Raw genomic sequence first — 20,668 nt, 5'->3', positions numbered from 1 at the left:
GGTACACAAATTAAATTAATTAATTAAATAATAATAATAATAATAATAATAATAATAATAATAATAATAATAATAAATGCTACAGATTATTTATGATGATTATTTATTAAATCTCCAATTTATTAGATCTCCAGTGCCACAGTCTATCCATCCGTCTGAGTCAGTGCATTGATGTAAAGAGTTAGGAAGCATTCTGAAATAATTTAACAGCTGCCCCTGCACTCCTTCTTTTATATAACAGGGTGTGGAAAGCATAGAACAAATTGCCAGACTGTGTCTATCAGAATCAGAGGAAGTGCGGAACGCCGCCAGAGAAACGACTCTTTCGTTTGGTAAGTGCTTATAACGATTCCCTGCAGATGGATTTTGAATGAGCGAATAGTGAGCTGAAAAGCAGAAGCAACAGCCAGTTGGCCTTGGCTTAGAGAGGCATCCCCGCTTGCTTTGAGGAAGTGGTCTCCTGCCGCAGATCTTCTTTTGCCCTCAATTCCCAGCACTGTTCTTGTGACAGATTTCTGGGAAAAGAGCACGGCACAAATGGCTCTTGCAAGGGAAGGACACACCAACAGAAACCCTTCCACCCCATTCCTACAAAACTCTGTGCCTTGTTCCTGCAGCACCAACCACCTCTGCCCCTTTTTCTTCATGAGAATTGACTTTGGCCTGCACCCTGAAGCCTTGTTAAATCATTTCAGCTCCCTGTCCACCCTTATTCAGCTTTGTAAATTGCTCTGGGTATTATATACTGCTTAAATACCTACGCTTGGTTCTGATGCATCAGACCAATGGTCCATCTGTTCCAGCATCCTGTTGCCACAGCGGCCAACTAGATGCCCGGGAAGCCCCAAGCAGGACCTGAGTAGAAAAGCACTCTTCCCACTTGGGGTTCCCAGCAACTACTTCCCATACTGCCTCCAAAACTGGAGGTAGAAGACAGAATGTATCCATGGTGGCTTGTTGCCATGGGTAGATCCTGTGATAGTCATCAACTTCACGGGTTTTAGAAGAAGACTTGGACCTATTCATGGAGGCATGAATAGGTCCAAGTCTTCTTCTAAAACCCGTGAAGTTGATGACCATCACAGGATACTGTAGGAGCAGGCTCCATCCTTTAACTATAAGAACATAAGGTGAGCCTGGTGGATCAGGCCCATCTGGTCCAGCATTCAGTTCTCACTGGCCAACCAGATGCCCATGGGAATCTCCAAAGCAGGACTTGGAACACCCTTGTGACCTTGAGAGACCTATAGCGAAGGTGGAACAATACAGCCATTGTGGCTAATAGCTATGTGCTGATATGACTATGTGCTATGTAAATATTTCCTTGTCTGCCCTGAATCTTCGAACACTGGATATTAGCTACAGTGGTACCTCGCAAGACGAATGCCTCGCAAGACAAAAAACTCGCTAGACGAAAGGTTTTTCCGTTTGCGAGTTGCCTCGCAAGACGAATTTCCCTATGGGCTTGCTTCGCAAGACGAAAACGTCTCGCGACTTTGTTTCCTTTGTCTAAATAATAATTCGCAAGACGAAAAATTCGCTAGACGACAAAACTTGCGGAACGAATTAATTTCGTCTTGCGGGGCACCACTGTACGTTGGGTGGGCCAGGTTCTAACACTATGTGGGAGGGAGAAACAGAGAAACTTTTCTCTCCATTCTCATACTATTTTTTCTAAATTGAAAAGCCCCCAAGGTTTCATCAATTGAGTTTTGTTCCAGCTACTTGAGTCATTTGGGGGCAGATCCATACCATACACTTAAAGCAAACAACTTCCCTCCCCAAAATCACGAGAACTGTAGTTCCCCCCTACAATTCTCAGCACCCTTAGCAAACTAGAGTTCCCAGGATTCTCTGGGGGAAGTCATCAGCTTGAAATGTGCAGTGAATGTTCCCTCAATCTAAGCCATGGCTCTGCTCTTGAGCTCACCCTTTTCCATACCTGTTCCAGGTCAACAATATCCTTTTTTTGACTTTTGGATATTGCTAGGGGAGCCATTAGGCAGGCCCTAAACCTTTTCTTCATAATAAATTATTTCCATGTGGTTGTGAAAAATTGGTCACAAAATTGTAAAAGAGGGAAGAGTCGTGCACAAGGAAAACTTTGCTTATCCCACAACGGCAGTCAACCTCCTGATTTGTCCCTTTCTTCACAGGTGACAAAGGAAGGCTGGCTTTTGAAAAGATGGACAAGATCTGCTGTGAGCTGAGGGATACCATGTACCAAGAAGCTGAAATAGAAATCACAGTATTTTAAGCAGTGCCTTTGAGGGAGAGGCCAGATAATCTTGCACCATCTGCAATTCGGCTACAAGAGTGTGGAGAAAAGCACACAAATGTTAAATCTGTCTCGGCTGGATTTAAAAACAAATTATCTCAAGAATGAGCAGTGTTTCCGCACGGTGCAAAATCTCTTTGGGCGACTCTGATCTTATAACCAGAAAGGTACTGTGTAAACCATTAAATAACAGCCTCCCCCCGTCTTCAGTATCACAGGAAACATTCACCCTGAACTAAGAAGGCAGCCGAAAATCTTGCACTGAAGTTCTCCATTTGGAGGAGAGGAGACAGAAGCAGCTTCTTTTTTGAGTGTGAGATGTTTTCTTAGGAATAACCAAGCTGTTTCAAGCAGGAGAGGAAAAGAAAACCACAAGGATGGGCCACACTGGGATTGCAGTGAGTGGCGTTAATGAAGATTTTGCAGCCCTCTACAACTTCAATCCAACCTGCCCCCCTTTTTTAGGCCATAGGAAAATAACTTGCATATTTATTTGCTTAATATTGTGGACAAGGACTTCCACACAATCTCTAAAGTAATTAGGGACAGTAAATTAACCTGAAATCTTCTTTCAAAGGGCACCTTCTTCTGCCAGCGGATGTATTGGGGTCTTAAGATAAGACTGAAAAACATGGGCTTTGTGACCCTAGAGCATTGCAGAGCTGGAAGAGGTTAACAGCTAAAGAATCCTCATCTCTTGCTGGTCACTTCCCACCGTTAAGCCCCTGAACCATTCTTCTAGTATACACACACCAGAATCTAGCGCAGGAAAAACTGAGAAGCCAGCTATTCCCATGAGTGCTTAATTCTGGGTTTATAATCTTAACCGAGAAGCTGTTTTTAAGTGGACTGTCGCTGCAATACTAAGCACATTTACATCGATCTTTTACTGAACTTGGTGAGATGCACATTTGAGTAAACAGGTGCAGATGCTGATGAACACCACCTACCATCTTTTTTTACCACTGATGGTGTTGGCAGGAGCTGAATGCAGTTCTGGAGGGGTTCCTTTGCCTCTTGCTAGGACAGAAACGCTTCCATCCCTGTTTGTGTGTGTGTTTGTATGCAGCTGCCCATCACTGGATCCTGGCCCCTTGCTTTAATGTACATATTTTATACAGAACTTTGTGCTTTTTTATTATTAAAAAGAAACACTTTTCAGTATTTATTGCTGGGGCTAGTTTACATATTGTTCTTTTTTAAAGTTTAATAAAATGTTTGAAAAGTCAATTGCATTCTTCTTCCAGTTATAATTTAAAACACAATGCAAAACACAGGACCAGAACAGAGATGCTTTGGAGGAACGGAAGTATTCAGGGAAAATATCAGGCAGTTCCTGGTTCTCTTGCTAATGCACAGTTGCAGTGAACCAAGTCAGGCGACGCTGATGTTGTGGGTAGGGAAGGACACAAAGGAGATGGCTTCAGCAGCAATATGAAGTTTAGAAGTTCAGGACTAGAAAGAGGAAGGGGAAGACACTCCAAGAGACATGCTTCTTTACAAAAGAATTTTATTGTTGCAGCTAAAATGAGAACTGAAAATCTTTATGGGAAGTTGAAAAACTGTACAGTTTTTTACTGAAACTGTGAGGTCATTGCAGCGCCTTACACAAAAGACAATATACCTGAAAACGTATTATACCAAAACATTTAGCTTGTTCGTTGTTTTTTTAAAAGATTTTATTTTTCTTAAAAAAAACTTTTCTATGGCAATCTGTAAAAAAGAAAGACCTGATGAGTATATATTTGCTTAAGGCATATAGCAGAGCAGCTCACTAACTTTCTAACAAGTTTAAACATGGATATTTTTTTTTCCGGCCCCCACTTCCCACCCCACCCCTGCCCCCATCCCAAGAATAGGTTAACCAATACATCCACTTCGAAATGCTACTTGTATTTACACACCCAAACTACTACATACATAGACAGGACACCAAAACAAAATGCTTACAAGTTCAGCATTATAAGCCTTATACACACCTCACCGGGCTTTTGACTAGGGCAATTCCACTGCGTGTTTTCACTACAGTACGAGTCCTTCTCGAGTTCAAATAGGATAAAAAGGCAAATCACTAATACTGGCAAACCCAGGAGAGACGTGGTAGCCAGTCCACCCTCCCCGTATCTCTGGCTAGCAAGGGAGATCTTTAGTTTCTTCCTCGCTGAAGGGGATAGACATAACAGTACAATCAAGTCACTGTGGATTTTAAGGAGAGACATTCTGAATTCAACCATTCCCCCCCCCCCCAAAAAAAACCAACAAGCCCAAGGAATAATATTACCATTCATTTATCACCTGCTGCTACGTTCAAGAGCTTTGATTTTCATATCCTCTATATAACAACAAAGCGCAGATTTCAAATCTCACTTTGGTTCTGATGGCCTATGCAAAAGAGAGAGAGAGAGAGAGAGAGAAAGAGAGAGAAAGAAAAGCTGCTCCTTTGGGGTTTCAGACAGCAGCTCCAGGGATCTGGGCACCTGTTTGCTGCAGGGAACGTGTGTGTGTGAGAGAGAGATGGGTGTGAATATGGCTTTGTACACCCTCTGGAATGTTTGTACAATATTTACTCAGCTTAAAGAGAGTGGCATACAACCGGGTTGCACGGCAGACGTATAAAACTGAATAGAAAGTCATGCCAAGTTATTAGGCAAGATACAGGTAACCTGATGTTTGTTGGTTGTTGGTTTGTTGTTGTATTTTTTAAAAAGAGCACACCTACCAATCTATTGGCTGAACGAAGACATTTCAGCAACACTCTTGGAACCACGGCCATTTAAACAATCAGATCATGCAAATACAATCTGGGTACATCGGTAAGCAGAAATATATATATATATATATTTTAAACTCTTTTTCAACTTTCAAGCACATGGATTTTGACCAGGACTCTCTCTTTTTTTTGGGGGGGGACTTTATACATGCATCTGAATAAAAATGTGCTAACTAATGTTGCTTCTCAACAAGAGCCTACTGAATTAGAGAGAGAGAGAGAGAGAGATGGGGACAAAGCAATCACATACTGTATAGTAAAAATACACAGATGAGCATTATATAGTTATACCATTTTCTGTACTCATAATCAGTATTTTTCACGCTTGCACTATTACTGTAGCTACTGAAGATTGACTGCTTGAGTATTCCTCCTTTCAAATTCTGGTCTAAACAGCAATCTCACGGGTAACTTTGTCTGTCTGTCTGCGTGTGTGTCTTAAGTTTCCCATGACTACCTGAAGATTATTATTGTACTTTTGAAAAGCCCTTGATGCAAAGCTTGACTTCATTTATTTTTGATCCAACCACTCCTTCCTTCCCCAAGATCCAGTGGTTCAAGGGGAAAAAACCCAAAGAGCTAAAGTTTGTGAGCGTCGTGGCAAACCAAAATAAATATGGAGTGAGAAGTCTACTCTGTTTTTTTTAAGGTAGATGGTACTTAAGTGCTATATAATTAGAATTTTGCAGAATTTTTAAAGCATTGATCAGTCACACTTGTAGGTCAATTGTCATGATTTTACTTTGAAACAGGCTACAAGTCTAATGAATGCATTTGTCTTGCTCTCTGTAGCACCGACAAAGGATTCTTCTGTGTTATTATTATTTCAGTCAAATGCAGTAAGAAGAGTGGACAAAGTCCTAACTTACTACCCCCCCATCATATCATTCAACAAAGAGACAAAATACATGATTGGTCTAAACTTTTACCCTCCTTTTAGCAGCTATGGTCAGTTAAGCTATGCTATACCAAAAACAAAAAACTCAAATCTTCATCTTCAGATGGAGCAGAACAGAACCTGGATCTGTTCCAAGTTAGGCTGGACACTCTTTTCCGCAGAGGCAGAGAGACGGCTTAAGACACTTACACCTGGCTACTGAACAGCATGATCTTAAGCCAAATAAAAGCCAAACTTGAAATCTTTGTTCAAGGGCGGAGGCAATAAAACTAAAAGCCAGCAGCAGTGACTTGCATCTTGCAAAATGACTTGTTGATTTGGAGAGCCAGTTCATTTGCTCAGCTTTTCTCCAAAAAGGAAGCCCCCCTCCTGCCCACCCCCTGTCCAGCAATAGCTACTTGGGATTCCTTGAGATACATTTCTGCAGAGTAAAGGAGCTCTAAGAATTATTTTAAACTCTTCTTGTTCCATTTTGTACAGAAAGCGTATTCTTTTCACATGGCAGGTCTAGAGTGAAATTGCATTGTACATTCCAAATTATGATACCAATGCTTAAGAACACTGGTCCTTTCCAAAACAATTTTGCGAATGCTAGTGGATATATTTTGGTTGTATTTTCCTTCCCCTCTCCCTAAAGGACAGGGAGAAAGAGAGAAAGAGAAAGTGTGTGTGTGAGAGAGAGATATGGGATGGTGCTATGCAATGGGGATAATAAGGAGTGCGACAGAAGACTTGCATTTGGTGTTGGTGGCGAGTGGGAGATTTTGTCTTAAAGGAAGAAGAAAAGAATAGCGTTTGACCTGCTGGGATGCCCTAAGCAACAGCAGATGCCCATTACAACTGCGCTGAAAGCAAGAATCTATTTAAGATAAAATCTATCCATGTTACCTGCACTGCCAGAAAACCCCACACTTCAGGGTGAAATTCAACTTGCAGGGGCATGTATTATGTAATCTCCATTCATTTACTGGGGCTCCTGAGCAGCAGCCAATTTAAGCAACAGAACTTACAAAAAAGTGGTTCTTTAGAGAGTCCTCAGTCTTGAAAAGGCATGCAGTAAAGAGCTCTCCCCTCTCAAATAAAATAAAAAATAAAAAGTTGTACATTCTTCAGGGGTGTGTGTATGTGTGGGTGATTTAAGGAACCCAATCATGTATTTGGTTACAAACACTTGGAGAATACAAGCAATTTTTCACTTGCTCCCCCCCCAAAAAAAACAACAACCAAAAGAACGAAAACTGGCTTTAAAAGACTTCTAAAAAACAATGTGTTGTAAACTCTTATTATTCCATTTTAAAAAATAAGGAAAAAATAATGAAAGAAAAAAAACCCCACAAGACTTATTTGGCATATTCTCTGCTTACTCCTGAATATCTTAAGGCCCTGAGATTAGAATATTATGTTCTTGGGACCATAGGGCTAATATTAAACCCTAGTGCATCAATTTTCTCTTTAAGCCCTAACCAAAGTTCCAGCATCTCAAACTTAAGATATACTTCCACTGGGGCAAAGGCTTGGATGCCCCCCCGCTTTAGCTTTCTTTTATTGTAACAAAGTTAAAACGCCGGCGAAGCTACTGGCGTTCTCGATACCATCGCTGGCATGTCTATCAATGGAAACATACCCTGTAGCAGAGGTATGCTCCTGCGGTCAGAACAGTGAACATGCAAATGTTGACCAGAAATGGTTTCCAAGTTGACATCATGTTTTCATCGTCTTCTTCTTCCGACTTGACCATCTCTTCACTTTGTGGCGAGGCATCGACAGTTCTCTTCCTAAGCTCAGTGTCTTGACTAGTGCTGAGGAACAAGAGAGAGCGTATACATTCAACATTCGTTTTTATTAGATTTTTCAAAGGTCTTAACAAACTTGACTTCACATCTATTTTTCTTTGTGACTTTCCGCCCTGATGTTTTCCATCCTTATCCTTAATTGCTGCGTTCTACTTGTTCCTAGGTCCCTATAGTTAAAGCTATGGTTTTCCCAGTAGTGATGTATAGAAGTGAGAGCTGGACCATAAAGAAGGCTGATCGCCGAAGAATTGATGCTTTTGAATTATGGTGCTGGAGGAGACTCTTGAGAGTCCCATGGACTGCAAGAAGATCAAACCTCTGCATTCTGAAGGAAATCAGCCCTGAGTGCTTACAGGAAGGGCAGATCCTGAAGCTGAGGCTCCAATACTTTGGCCACCTCATGAGAAGAGAAGACTCCCTGGAAAAGACCCTGATGCTGGGGAAAATGGAGGGCACAAGGAGAAGGGGACGACAGAGGACGAGATGGTTGGACAGTGTTCTCGAAGCTAGCAGCATGAGTTTGACCAAACTGCGGGAGGCAGTGGAAGACAGGAGTGCCTGGCGCGCTCTGGCCCATGGGGTCACGAAGAGTCGGACATGACTAAACAACTAAACAACAACAACAACTTGTTCCTAAACCTTCTAACTCCATCTTGTCTCCCTCCCCACCCGCTGCTCGTATCTCAAATCCAGCTCACGATTTTGTATCATTAAGATACTTTGATAGTGTAAAAGAAAAAAGGCCTCCAGTTCTCCATAATACAGCCTAGGACCCTCATACCTACGGGACTGCCTCTCCTGGTATGTCCCACGGAAGACCTTACGGTCTTCAAATAAAAACATCTTGGAGATCCCGGGGCACAGGGAGGTTAGACTGGCCTCAACCAGAGACAGGGCTTTTTCGGCTGTGGCCCCAATCTGGTGGAACGCTCTGTCACAACAGACTAGGGCCCTGTGGGACTTGACATCTTTCCGCAGGGCCTGCAAGACAGAGCTGTTCCACCAGGCCTTTGGCCAAGGCACAGTCTGACTCCCTTTCTCCTTCTGTAATCTTCATAGAACTCTGGCCCAATGGTTGCCATTAATTTGATTCTGAATTAATTTGTTTCTAGAATGTATTTTAATTGATTGACTGTGCGATTTTATGTGCACTGTGCTATTTTTACCTGTTGTTAGCCACTCCGAGCCCGGCTTTGGCCGGGGAGGGCGGGATACAAATTATTATTATTATTATTATTATTATTATTATTATTATTATTAGCAGTTCATCGTTTTGATCTCTTGGTTTTACAGTCAATTCCGCCATTTCAGCTATTTTGCCATTTATTTTAAAGCCATTCTTCTTTGGTTGGAACCTTTTCCTTTTTCCATTTCGGCACATATAAGGTTCTGGCTGAGGCTGCTGCATACATAAAAAGATTAGTCAGCTTCTTTGAAGCCTCTGTCCCAGGAAGAGCATACCCATTCAAAACCAGCAGGAGCCACATCCAACATTGCAGCTCTGCTGGCTTCCACGTGTGGGGCAGAGTTTCCTCTTCTGTCTCTTCCAGCCTCCAGCACATCCTCAACATCAGCTCTGAAGGGTTGGGACTTGGGAGACCCCCCTGGGGCATATTTATTTGAGGTGGGGGGAGACCCACAGGAGGAGGAGAGGAAGCAGAAGTCCTGTTTCGCTACCAGACTCCTGCCGGAACAGCACAGGCTACAACTCAAGAGTTCCTTGCCCCCTGAGAAAAGGCACTGCAAAAGTGTTTTGCAGGTGATTGTTTTGTGGAAGGCTGATCGCCAAAGAATTGATGCTTTTGAATTATAGTGTTGGAGGAGACTCTTGAGAGTCCCATGGACTGCAAGAAGAGCAAACCTCTCCATTCTTAAGGAAATCAGCGCTGAGCGGTCACTGGAAGGACAGATCCTGAAGCTGAGACTTTGGCCACCTCATGAGAAGAGAAGACTGCCTGGAAAAGACCCTGATGTTGGGAAAGATTGAGGGCACAAGGAGAAGGGGACGACAGAGGATGAGATGGTTGGACAGTGTTCTCGAAGCTACCAGCATGAGTTTGACCAAACTGCGGGAGGCAGTGGAAGACAGGAGTGCCTGGTGTGCTCTGGTCCATGGGGTTAGGAAGAGTCGGACACGACTAAATGACTAAACAACAAGATTTTGTGGAGGAGAGCGATGAGACAGAAAAGGAGCATCAATGCTTCGGGCATGGTGGAAAGCCAAGGAGCCAGGTTCTATATATCATAGAATTGCAGAGTTGGGTTATTGAGTCCAACACTCCCTGCAATGCAGGAATCTTTTGGCCCAGGTGGGGCTCGGACTGAGTTACTGGGATATGGGAACAAATTGAGGACTGAGAGAAAAAAGGACCCAGAGAATAATATGAATAGACTGCTACAAAACTGGCAAAAATGGGAGGTTGCTTTTAAGCACACCTGCAGGGGAACTTGAAGCGGGTTAAATACTTTTTGGCTCAGGTCTAGATAAAAATGGGCAAGTCAGACTCCAGTATAACTGAACCAGGAAAAGGAAATCTCCTGACATTATTGCACATGGAGCAGTAGTGACACCTAGTGTTCAAGCGGTGCATTTCCTCCCTCTCTCCCAGCTTTTGATAACTTTTGCTGGCTGTTTCTAGAGTTTTTCATTTCAGCTGTCTGGAATGACAGGTGAGCAAGCCCCTTACTGAAAAGATAAAACCTCAGATTTTAAGCTTCTTCTACTAGAGTAGGAAAAACTTCGACCACCTCTTAATTCTTTTTAAACTGTCTGATATTTTGCAACAGCCTTTAAGCTATATTTTGGTTAGATCCATAATTAAGTCGAAACAATTTTCTTTCTCTAAAAAAATGGAAGTTGGGTTCCACCCTGACAATGTTTTAGTTCCAATGGAAATACTTCAGTCCTACTGAGAAATGGGGAATTTGCTAAATAAGTGACCTCATTCATTCTTATCTAGTGCAAAGACTTAAAAGGCTCTTTAGCACAAGCAGACTGCAGACAAACCACCTTGTGCCCCTGCAACGTCTTATTTGAACTGACCTAGTTTCTCAAGAAATTCTGAACATTTATCCTTTTCAGAAGATTTTGAAAGCATGCAAAATCAGTGTAGCTGCTTTCAGAACTAGCCGCTTTGGCTTCTTTTAATAAATTCACAAAACGATAACACTATAAAGAATACTTCCTGCTATATTTAATAATGCTCAGTTGCATCTTTGGTTTACTAAGAAGCCTGTGTACAGCTTGGAAATGACCACATTTCATTCTGCACCACAAATTATTTTACTTGTTTATTCTAGAGACAGACCCCCCCTCTCTCCTGGCAATTTTTTCTTCCTTATAGTAGAGGAGCAAGGAGTTAAGAGGAGTAAGGGAAAAAATACATCAAAAGGGAACTTCCTCAAACGCTTTCGTTCCTTTCCCCTCAATCTCTGCCTCTCCTTTCCTATTTTCTACACAAACGGATAAAATGTTATCGGGTCCTCGCTCTGCTTTAGTAAAAACACTGGGAAACAAAAGAGACAGGCAGCTTGCTGGCTACAAGGCTGATGGCGATCTGATGCAAGTGTTCCCCCAAAGAAATCCTGGCCAACATTACCTCTCCATGTCTAGATGTTCAGAGGGGTGATCTCTGCCATCAGGAACCTTCGCCACCAGAGCGCTCACGGCACACGCGACTTCCTCCTCCGTCACCCGATGCTTTGAAGAATTTTCCATGTGGTCGTGCACCCTTCCGTTATTCATTTCTGAGGTTCGCTTGGGTGGTCTTGGGGGTGGGGGAATATGTTCCGGCGGGGGGTCCAAGTCTTCTTTAGAGAGCTCTTTCCATTGCTCCTTCAACAGAAGCAGGAGACTCATTAAACTTTCTTTAAAAAATGGCAAGGAAAATGCACACACGCTTTTTCTGTACACGGCCAGGATGCACCATTAAGGTGTTCCCATTTATCCATTTTTTAAAAAAGAAATGTTACTGTGCAGTTTGTTGTACCTATTGTCAGTGGGAAAATCTGAAGTGCAGGAGCTCATCATGACAGCCCCTATAGCCACGAGATTGTGCATTCCCTTAGGCTCCTAGCTAGACCAAAGACAAAATAACAAGATTTACTATTCCTTGTGATGTAACTGGACAGTGGTACCTCTGGTTGCGAACGGGATCCGTTCCGGAGGCCCGTTCGCAACATGAAAAGCCCGCAACCTGAAGCGCCGTATCTGCGCGGGTGTGCGGCATGATTTGGTGCTTGTGTGCATGTGTGAAGCGCAATTTAGCGCTACTGCGCATGCGCGAGCAACAAAACCTGGAAGTAACCCTTTCTGGTACTTCCGGGTCGCCGCGGGACACAACCTGAAAAAACGTAACATGAAGCAAACGTAACATGAGGTATGACTGTAATCCTATGCGCAGTCACCTGGGACTAAACTCCACGGAACTCAGTGGTACTTACTTTTGACTTGGCTGCATAGGTTCAAGTTGTGAAACACATTGGAAGGGCACAATTCACCTGACCAGTCCCAACAGAGGAATGTCTGCATCATCATCATTTTATTATTTACTGTATTTTTCGCTCCTTAAGACGCACTTTTCCTCTCCTAAAAGGTAAGGGGAAATGTGTGTGCGTCTTACGAAGCGAATGCAGGGGGGGAGGCAGGCAGGAAAAGCCCCCAAGAGCCGCACATAAGCTCCGTGCGGCTCTTGCAGGCTTTTCCCCCAGGAGGGAGAAGGGACTGACGCGGCCAGTCAGTCCCTTCTCCCTCCTCGTAGAAAAGCCCGAAAGGCGCGTGCTCCTTAAAGGTTGTGCAGCTCCTGTGGGCTTTTGTGGGAGGTGGGGGTATTGCCATAGCCGCGGGCAGCCTCTCCCGGCCGGAGAGGTTGCGCACGGCTAAAGAGGAAGCCAAGACAGCCAGCGGGATGGATCCCACTCGCTGTCCTGGCTTCTTTGCTCTTTGGGGCTGGGGGGGGATAAGATTCCCCCCCCTTGATTTCCCCCTCTAAAAACTAGGTGCGCCTTATGATCCAGTGCGCCTTATGGAGCGAAAAATACCGTATATGCCTCCCATCTGACTGGGTTGCCCCAGCCACTAAAGGCAGCTTCCAGCAAAGATTTCTGCTTGCACTCTGGGGGGCTTCCCTCCGGCCCACCCCCTTGCACTCCCTGAAAATGGGTCTTGGGTGAGTGTGTCAGGAGAGCTCCCAGAACAGCACGATGGAGGGGGAAATAGGTCCAGCTGGCAAGTTGCAACGCTTGCACAGACAGAACGATGTTGAACAAAATGTACTCCGAGTCACTTTGAAACACCTCACTGGAAACAATTCATAAATGGAAATACTAATAATAATATACAAGGACCCCATCAAAAGAGGGGGAGGGATCTAGCCTCTGCTTAATTCCCTTCCTCATTCTCTGACTTCCTCTTTGCAGTCTTGTTATCACCTCATTCCCTTTCCGGAGCAAGAAGAGTGCATCAACCACCCGGGTGCCTGGGCACATGAAACCATCACCCTGCTCTGAATTTTTCTTTTCTTCCCAGAGCTGCATTCCCCCTTCAACTCTTCCACCGCCTATTCAAATAACGTTTAAGTGATAATGGCATGATGCGTCTTAAGCAACAACCCTCAGCTCAGCGGATACCCTGGTCCTGCTAGAGTCTTCACATCTACAAGACATAGGAAGACACGGGTTGGAAAATGAACTCCTGTACTGCAGTGCCAGGGCAGAACCTGCTATTCCCCAGAACTGTAAAGCAGTAAGAATCACCTATTGCAATGGCAACAACACATGCAACATCCTATAACCTGGTTTATACACAAGTGTGTGTGTGTGTGTGTGTAAGTATATATGTGTGTCAAAGGTGCATTTGTGAACCACTTTGTTTTAGCACATCTAATTGCCGCTCGATTCTACGCACTGCTGTTCCATAAAAATCTTGGCCCATTCACACACAACTTTAAAAAATGAAGACAACCTATGCCAGTCGAATTCTGCTACTGTTGCTCACCTGCACAGATGAGTCTCCCATAATGAATTTTGATCCTTCTAGAACAGCCAAATATGAGAAGCGAAGCTGGTCTGCAGTCTGTATAAGCCCCATGCGGTATTTCCTCATTTCTAAAAGAACCTGCTTAATGTCGACGGAAGAAGGGTCTTTTCTTTTGTCCATCTAAATAGAGAAAGGTGAAATTCAGATCGCAACAGTACAGCTTCTCATTTGTGGACTATCCGGAAGACGTCTTTATCAAGGTTGCAGTCCTAACCCACGTCTACTCAGGCCTTATAGAATCTCCTTTTTTGGAGGTCTTTAAGCAGAGGCTTGACAACCATATGTCAGGAGTGCTCTGATGGTGTTTCCTGCTTGGCAGGGGGTTGGACTCGATGGCCCTTGTGGTCTATTCCAACTCTATGATTCTATGATGATGCCCGGTGAAAATTCACCAGATCCAATATTTTTTAAGAGCCCCAGACAACAAGCTATTCTTGGGCCCTCCCCCTTCATCCCACTAAAACGGGTGACCCCAACAATATGACTTGTCTAAGACACACATATTCTGGCACTGAACTTAAGTAAACTCCCATGAATGCAGTGGGCATTCATAAGATTTTGTTGAGGGGCTGTTGTTCTCAAAAGCAGCAGGACTCATTTCCAACACATGCTTAGGACTGGAATGCCAGAGGAAGGAGAACAGAAATGGGATTCTCCCCAGCTTCTCTAGCTGAAGTGCCAAGGATCGTGTCAACAAGGATCATGTCAACATACTCAAAAATCATGGCGATAAATGTAAAAATTAAGGCAACAAGTTTTCAGAATGAAGTGGATAGAACATAGCGGCTTCGTAGTTTTCCTGCCAAAAGCACATCTACTGAAACAAGACACAGCAAGGGTGTAGAAAGAGAGGGTGTTACCAACTGGCTAACCGAAGGCAGGCCTCACTGAAAGCTAGGCTTGATTTTAAACTTTGAAGTGGAAATAGATTACTCTAGGATGGGAGTTGTCTGTAGGAATTTCTCTCTCCCCAAAATCCTTTTCTTTTTCAGGGTGAAGATTCAGAAGTATCATGTTCTCCTATGTATGGGCCTCTATACCATGCCACAGTTTAACTGTGCACTGGTGGTACTGAGAGGTGTGCACCGGTTCCTCCATGACATAAAGATTGGTGCCAGCCCAGCACAAGTCTGAAACAGAATAAGGTTAAAGCAGAATTCAGACAGATGTCCCACAGTCACTGCTACAAAGGGATTGCCGAAGTTTATGAAGCCTATTTCGCTCCGCTCTGCTTAGCATCATAGAATTGTGGAGTTGAAAGACACTAAACAAAATGGCAGCCAACACTCCCTTCCACCTTACAAGCAAGCTTCTCTTACCAAAAGGAGACAAGTGTCAACCAAGCAGAAAGTTCCTGATCTTCCAATCCCTGCACTGCAGTGTACTACAATGGGTCCATGTTCGGGGCTCAGTGACCCCGACTCTCTCACTTTGACCAGGAAGTTGAGGAACGAAGCTGGAGACTCGGGTACTCCAAAGTCAGGCCACGTTGTATAATGAAAGTGCAGGATTTCTCGAGTTTCATGTGTCTGCAAAAGACAAAAACCGTTTTCACCCAAGGTTTCAAGAAAATGAAAGTACGCAGCGATACTCGTTATGGCCTGCAACAACGCTTCAGTGATTAGGAAACTGACATTCAGTTTATTTTCATATTTCTTCTTTAAAAATAAAAGACATGTGCATGGAACATAACACCCAACAACTCCCCACACCTGCCCTGGCCAAACTTCAGAAAGTTGATTTCAAGGCTGCATTTGAACAGGCATTTCCTTCATGAGGTGCCACAAAAAGTTTACTCAACTGTAAAAAGATTCACAGAGTATCTCAAATTCCACTGCAGGGACACTGTAATTCATGATATTCTAGGGCATGGCTGTGGAGTCTCCAGCCCAGGGGCCTCATCACACTGGCTAGGCCTCAAATCTGGCATGCGAGACCATTTTGGCCAGGCCAAGTCCACCTGCCCTGTGGGACAGGTACTGATGCAGTTTCCTGCTGAAAGTGGGCTTTGCAGGCACTGCTGATTGTCAGCACTTGCAAAGCCCTGTTCGATTTCAAACCGCGCAGGCAAAGGAAAATTCATCAACAGATGTCATGATGCCATTAGGTGATTGGGGATTGTGGTCTAGCGCACCTGTCAAAATCGTTGGGGGAAAGAGATGAACCTCAGGGTCACTTCCAACTCTACAATTCTATGGCTTTGTGCACTTGGGTACCAAAGCATGTCTTCTGCTGGCTGGGAACTGTTCCCCATATCTGCTCTAAGATCCTATATGATTATTACATGGTAGCTGTTTACTACTAGAACCGCTAAACAGGGTTTGCCTCTTGATTCAAATGCAGCCTGATTCTGCGGTTTGCCATCAGCTATTGGCACAAGATCTAGGAGAAAGTTCATGGGAACCTGCTCAGTTGAAGGAGAGTTTGCAAAGCCCCGTGCAAAGCGATCCACGAGGCCTGGATATCACTTGATTCTTTGCAAGACAGTTTTTTTTTTTTGTGGCAAGGGACTCGGCAAGAGGGTCTGACTGAGACCCTTGGAAAACGCTATCTTGTTGAGTGTTTTCCAAGGGTCTCACAGCAAAACTCAACTATTAGCTGATTGTTGGGTCCCTTGCAAAGCGTTCTGCAAAACCCATGTGATGAAAAAGGCTCACCAAGCATAACTGTGTCAGGTGCGGGAGGTAGAAATCTGCCCCACTAGACCAATATAGTTCTCCACCCTCGTTCTAGGAAGTACTTTACTATGGGACATGACCTAATTGCTCTTCTCATTAAAAAAGCTAAAAAAAGAAAAATGGGGAAATATGGAAAACATACTAATTTCCCCACTTCTATTTCCACACAACTGCCAAGAATGTAGAGACAGGAAACTCTGAGAATTCCTGCTGTATTTCTAGCCCCCGTGGCTGCAAAGATGTTTGAAGGTACGATGGCAAAAAAAACCCCTGATGTGCTTATCTGTGCTGCCCATACCTAGGAACTACAGTGGTGCCTCGCAAGACGAAAAGAATCCGTTCCGCGAGTCTCTTCGTCTTGCGGTTTTTTCGTCTTGCGAAGCAAGCCCATTAGCGGATTAGCGCTATTAGCGGTTTAGCGGATCAGCTGATAAGCGGCTTAGCAGATCAGCTGTTAAGCGGCTTAGCGAATTAGCTGATAAGCGGCTTAGCGGGCTTAGCGGCTCAGCTGATAAGCGGCTTAGCGGGCTTAGCGGCTCAGCTGATAAGCGGCTTAGCGGGCTTAGCGGCTCAGCTGATAAGCGGCTTAGCGGCTCAGCTGTTAAGCGGCTTAGCGGATCAGCTGATAAGCGGCTTAGCAGCTTGGGAAAAAGGGGGGGGGGGAGGAAAAAAACCCTGCAGGAACTCGCAAGACAATTTCGTCTTGCGAAGCAAGCCCATAGGAAATTTGTTTTGCGAAGCACCTCCAAAACGGAAAACCCTTTCGTCTAGCGGGTTTTCCGTCTTGCGAGGCATTCGTCTTGCGGGGCACCACTGTAGAATCCTAAGAGCCAGTGCGGCAACTTCTCAAATGTTAGAACAAAATACCTTCAACACAACTGAGATTCTGCTACATCAGCATTAAGCGGATCTTGAAGCTCTAGCAAAGAGTCATCAAGTATCCATCTTCTTAATGCAGGGGACTAATATAGCAAAATACGGTTTGTAAAAAGTATGTGTATGTGTGTGAGAGTAACAGTTAACGCTGACCTTCCCCATACTTACTGTGAGGTTTTCCAATTCTAACTGTCGTACTGTATAGTAGGATTTTATATCTTCTGATATCAAGGTTAACGTCAAGTTTGTATCCTCAAAGAGCATCACTTTCTCCTCTTTTTGCGGCCAGTACTGTGCACATTTTATCTAGAGGGGGGAAATGAGCAAGACTCGTGTTCAAGCTGCTTGACAAGGAGTCACCCAGAACGGCAAGCATTATTTACAAATCATCAGCATGCATGGCACTTATAGACAGCCCCTTCGCATTATCCGTGTACATGTGGCACACAGACGTAGTTTACTGAATATCTAAAAGCAGACTTGCAGAAATGAAAAGGGGGGGGGGGGCTGTCGTTTCCCACAGGCTTCCAGTCAATAAGAAGAGGAAGGAAATTGCACAGGGAAGGACTTGAGCAAAGAGGCGAGTCTTTAAAATCAGTGGTTGTGAACCTGTGTTTGGCTTCCACCGTAACTGACTAATGGTCATTCTGGCTACGACTGATGGGAAGTCGACATCTGGAAGGTCACAGGACCCCTAACCCTCCTTTAAATGCTCCTTGAAGATGCCGGAGGAAGCATGGGTGATGTTGGAAGAGATCACTTGCAAAGTGCAGTGATGGAATGCAGAGTGCATCAGTTCTGGGGTTGGAAGTGTGCCGGTGGTGTAGCATATGAGTTTGCATGCAGGTCTCAGTTTGGCACTGAAAGGTGGCAGGATGTGGAAAGACCTTTGCCTTGGATACCGGCTGGAGTGGAGTGCACTCTAGATAGGCCGCAGCTTCCAGCTTCCAGTGCCTGTGTGTGTTCATCCACCCCTAAGAATTTACGCTGAAAGTCTCAACCGCTAACAACAGGAGAAACCCCTGTGATTACCCCTTAAACCACAGAAACCACTGAGTGAACAAAACATATTTTCGAGTGCCACGGACTGGCGCTAGGCACCGGGTTTCTGGAACCGATCTGGGATTACAGAACATGGCAGCTAGGGAAAACCTCATTTGGGCAAAACTGACAACTGCAACGAGCCAACAAAATTGCCTTAACGATTTATGGGACTCTATTTAGGAGAACAGCTAGAAGTATACATGCACACAACTGTAGCTTTTAATTAGGAATCAAGAGACACAGATGCAATTGAGTTGTTCAGTTCAGTTCAACCCCTTTCCCCCAAATCCCAGTCTTATGAGATCATTTTGATGCCATATGGGATAGTTTAAAGGTTACAGCGGTTTGTTCTCACTGAAAATGGAGTCTGGGCATTTCAATTACCTAAGTTCTTGACTGATCATAGTAATTTTCTCAATAATAATTTCCCAGGAAATCCAAGATTTGCATCGCTAGAATGTTTATATGCCACGAAGCTGATAGTGTCCAGTGGTTGAGACAACTATCAAACCTACAATTGTAGACACCAAGAACTTGGGTTCATGGAGAATTCGATACAACTTCCTGCAGAATTCGATACAACTTCAATGACATTTGACTTGGGAAATGTTTACTGTTCTTGGATTTTTAGTGTTCCGTTTTCAGTGCAATAGCCTTATTCTTTCTGCTTTTTCTACCATATGACAAAGAGATGGATAATTATGCTATTTAATTACTGATCAAAAATAGTCCAACATGGGATGGTAATACTGGAGACCTTTTATAGAACGGAAACTGGTACAATCCACTAGGGAGTATTACACAAAAGAAGTGTTTGAGGCAATAGTTTACCAACCCACAAAATGTTTTATCCAGAGGGGGAAAAAGGAAGGAATTCTGTGTAGGATAGCCCATCGTAGAAGGCACCAACGTCTTTTTCCATTTAACTCCTGAACAATACGACTTGGTTGGAGACAGAAAGAATTTTTAATCTTCTGCAAATTTATTTTTAATCGCAGCTTGCAAGAGAATCTGCTCCATGTAACTTTTTTTTTTTTTTTTTTGCACTAAATGGTTTGGCAAATAATGTTTTTGCCAAGTTCCCATTGAGTATCCCCCCTCAACCGTTTGTCGAGAAGCATTAGCAGCCTTCCCTCAGGGGATCTCAATAATTCTGTGCTTTGTTCAAGCTTACTGGCAGTGGAGAAAGAATGAGTGGGGGTGAGTGGGAGAGGAAGGAATGGTTGAGTCTGTGGTTACTGTACTTCTCGTTTTAGATTTGTTTCACTACGCATATTACTGGGGAACTGGAAACCTCCACTCAACAAGACAGTGATTACTGCAGACGACTTCTCCATAAATCTTTCCTATATCCTATAAGGAATACAATTCACTCTTCACTCCAAGGACTTTTGAAAAACGCCTGTGAGGTTATTTATGGCAAGTGGTCGACTGACTGTTGTTTGGAAAGAGAAGCATGGGCAGGCGAGCCTGGCAACTCCTTCAAGGCCGAAGACTTGAAGGAAGACAGAAGAAGAGAGCTCGTAACACAGGAGTAGTCAACGTGGTGCCATTCAGATGTTCTTGAACTCCAACTCGCATCATCCCAGAGGCTGATAGGAGTTGGAGTCCAACAACAATCTGGAAGGCACCATGTTGGCAACTCCTTTCATCACACGCTACTTAACAGTGGGGTGAAATGAGAGGCATGGATGATGGCTCAGCTGTCAATCTCTCGCACACAGGCCACGTGGCACATGGACACCCATGTGTTCACCACTTTAACTTAAAGGGAATGATTTGGATGTCTGCGATGATAAATTCAGAGGTCAACTAACCAGCTCCATGAACCATTTCCAGATTAACCTGTGTAAGTGATGGAGCCACTGCCTGTTTTTTTGCCTAAGGTGGGGGACCTCAAGCCCAGGGGCTGAATGCTCCCCAGTCTTCTCTTATCTAATTCTCAAGTTCTCCGCAGCCTCCTCAGATGCTTTTGCTTGAACGGGGATGTGTCCTGGAACTGCCCTTGAATAGTACTTCTTGCATGCATGGATGGTAGATGGAAAAGTGCATTTGGGGGTAGGGGAGGTTGCACATGGCCACGTGAAGAGGTACATCCATTGCACTGTCCACTTTTGTCTTTGGCCCCGAAACGCGGTTCCTGGGACGTTCCCCACGAAGTAAGGTGGTCCTTGGGGTTAGAACAGTACCCCACCTCTGCCTTAAGGTAAACCTGGGTATGAATTTCCTAACTATTTAAAGGTAAAGGGACCCCTGACCATTAGGTCCAGTCGCGGACGACTCTGGGGTTGCGG

General features: G+C 44.2%; 2 protein-coding genes across 5 annotated transcripts in view; one reads left to right on the top strand and one right to left on the bottom strand.

Annotated features, from left to right (window-relative positions):
• The window catches only part of RIPOR3 (RIPOR family member 3), a 134,389-nt gene extending 130,881 nt beyond the window's left edge, over positions 1 to 3,508 (top strand). For all 3 annotated transcript variants that reach the window (XM_028735194.2, XM_028735192.2, XM_077929278.1), the window contains exons 21-22: positions 242 to 332; positions 2,157 to 3,508. In XM_028735194.2, the coding sequence (XP_028591027.2) occupies positions 242 to 332; positions 2,157 to 2,257 (192 nt within the window). In that variant the 3' untranslated portion in view covers positions 2,258 to 3,508. The remainder of the gene's footprint in view (positions 1 to 241; positions 333 to 2,156) is intronic.
• Positions 3,509 to 3,771: 263 nt separating this feature from the next.
• The window catches only part of PTPN1 (protein tyrosine phosphatase non-receptor type 1), a 90,355-nt gene continuing 73,458 nt past the window's right edge, over positions 3,772 to 20,668 (bottom strand). Inside the window, exons 5-9 of one of the 2 annotated variants that reach the window (XM_028735196.2) lie at positions 17,499 to 17,636; positions 15,096 to 15,305; positions 13,735 to 13,896; positions 11,339 to 11,571; positions 3,772 to 7,745 (exon numbers count right to left, since the gene is read on the bottom strand). In XM_028735196.2, the coding sequence (XP_028591029.2) occupies positions 7,556 to 7,745; positions 11,339 to 11,571; positions 13,735 to 13,896; positions 15,096 to 15,305; positions 17,499 to 17,636 (933 nt within the window). In that variant the 3' untranslated portion in view covers positions 3,772 to 7,555. Of the gene's footprint in view, positions 7,746 to 11,338; positions 11,575 to 13,734; positions 13,897 to 15,095; positions 15,306 to 17,498; positions 17,637 to 20,668 lie in introns of both variants that reach the window. The other variant, XM_028735195.2, reaches the window with a different exon arrangement.

This window comes from Podarcis muralis, chromosome 5 (genome assembly GCF_964188315.1).
Source record: "Podarcis muralis chromosome 5, rPodMur119.hap1.1, whole genome shotgun sequence".
In the NCBI taxonomy this organism is placed as follows: Eukaryota; Metazoa; Chordata; class Lepidosauria; order Squamata; family Lacertidae; genus Podarcis; species Podarcis muralis.
The sequence above is the reverse complement of the archived record's forward strand: the minus strand, read 5'-3'. Positions and strand labels throughout refer to the sequence as shown.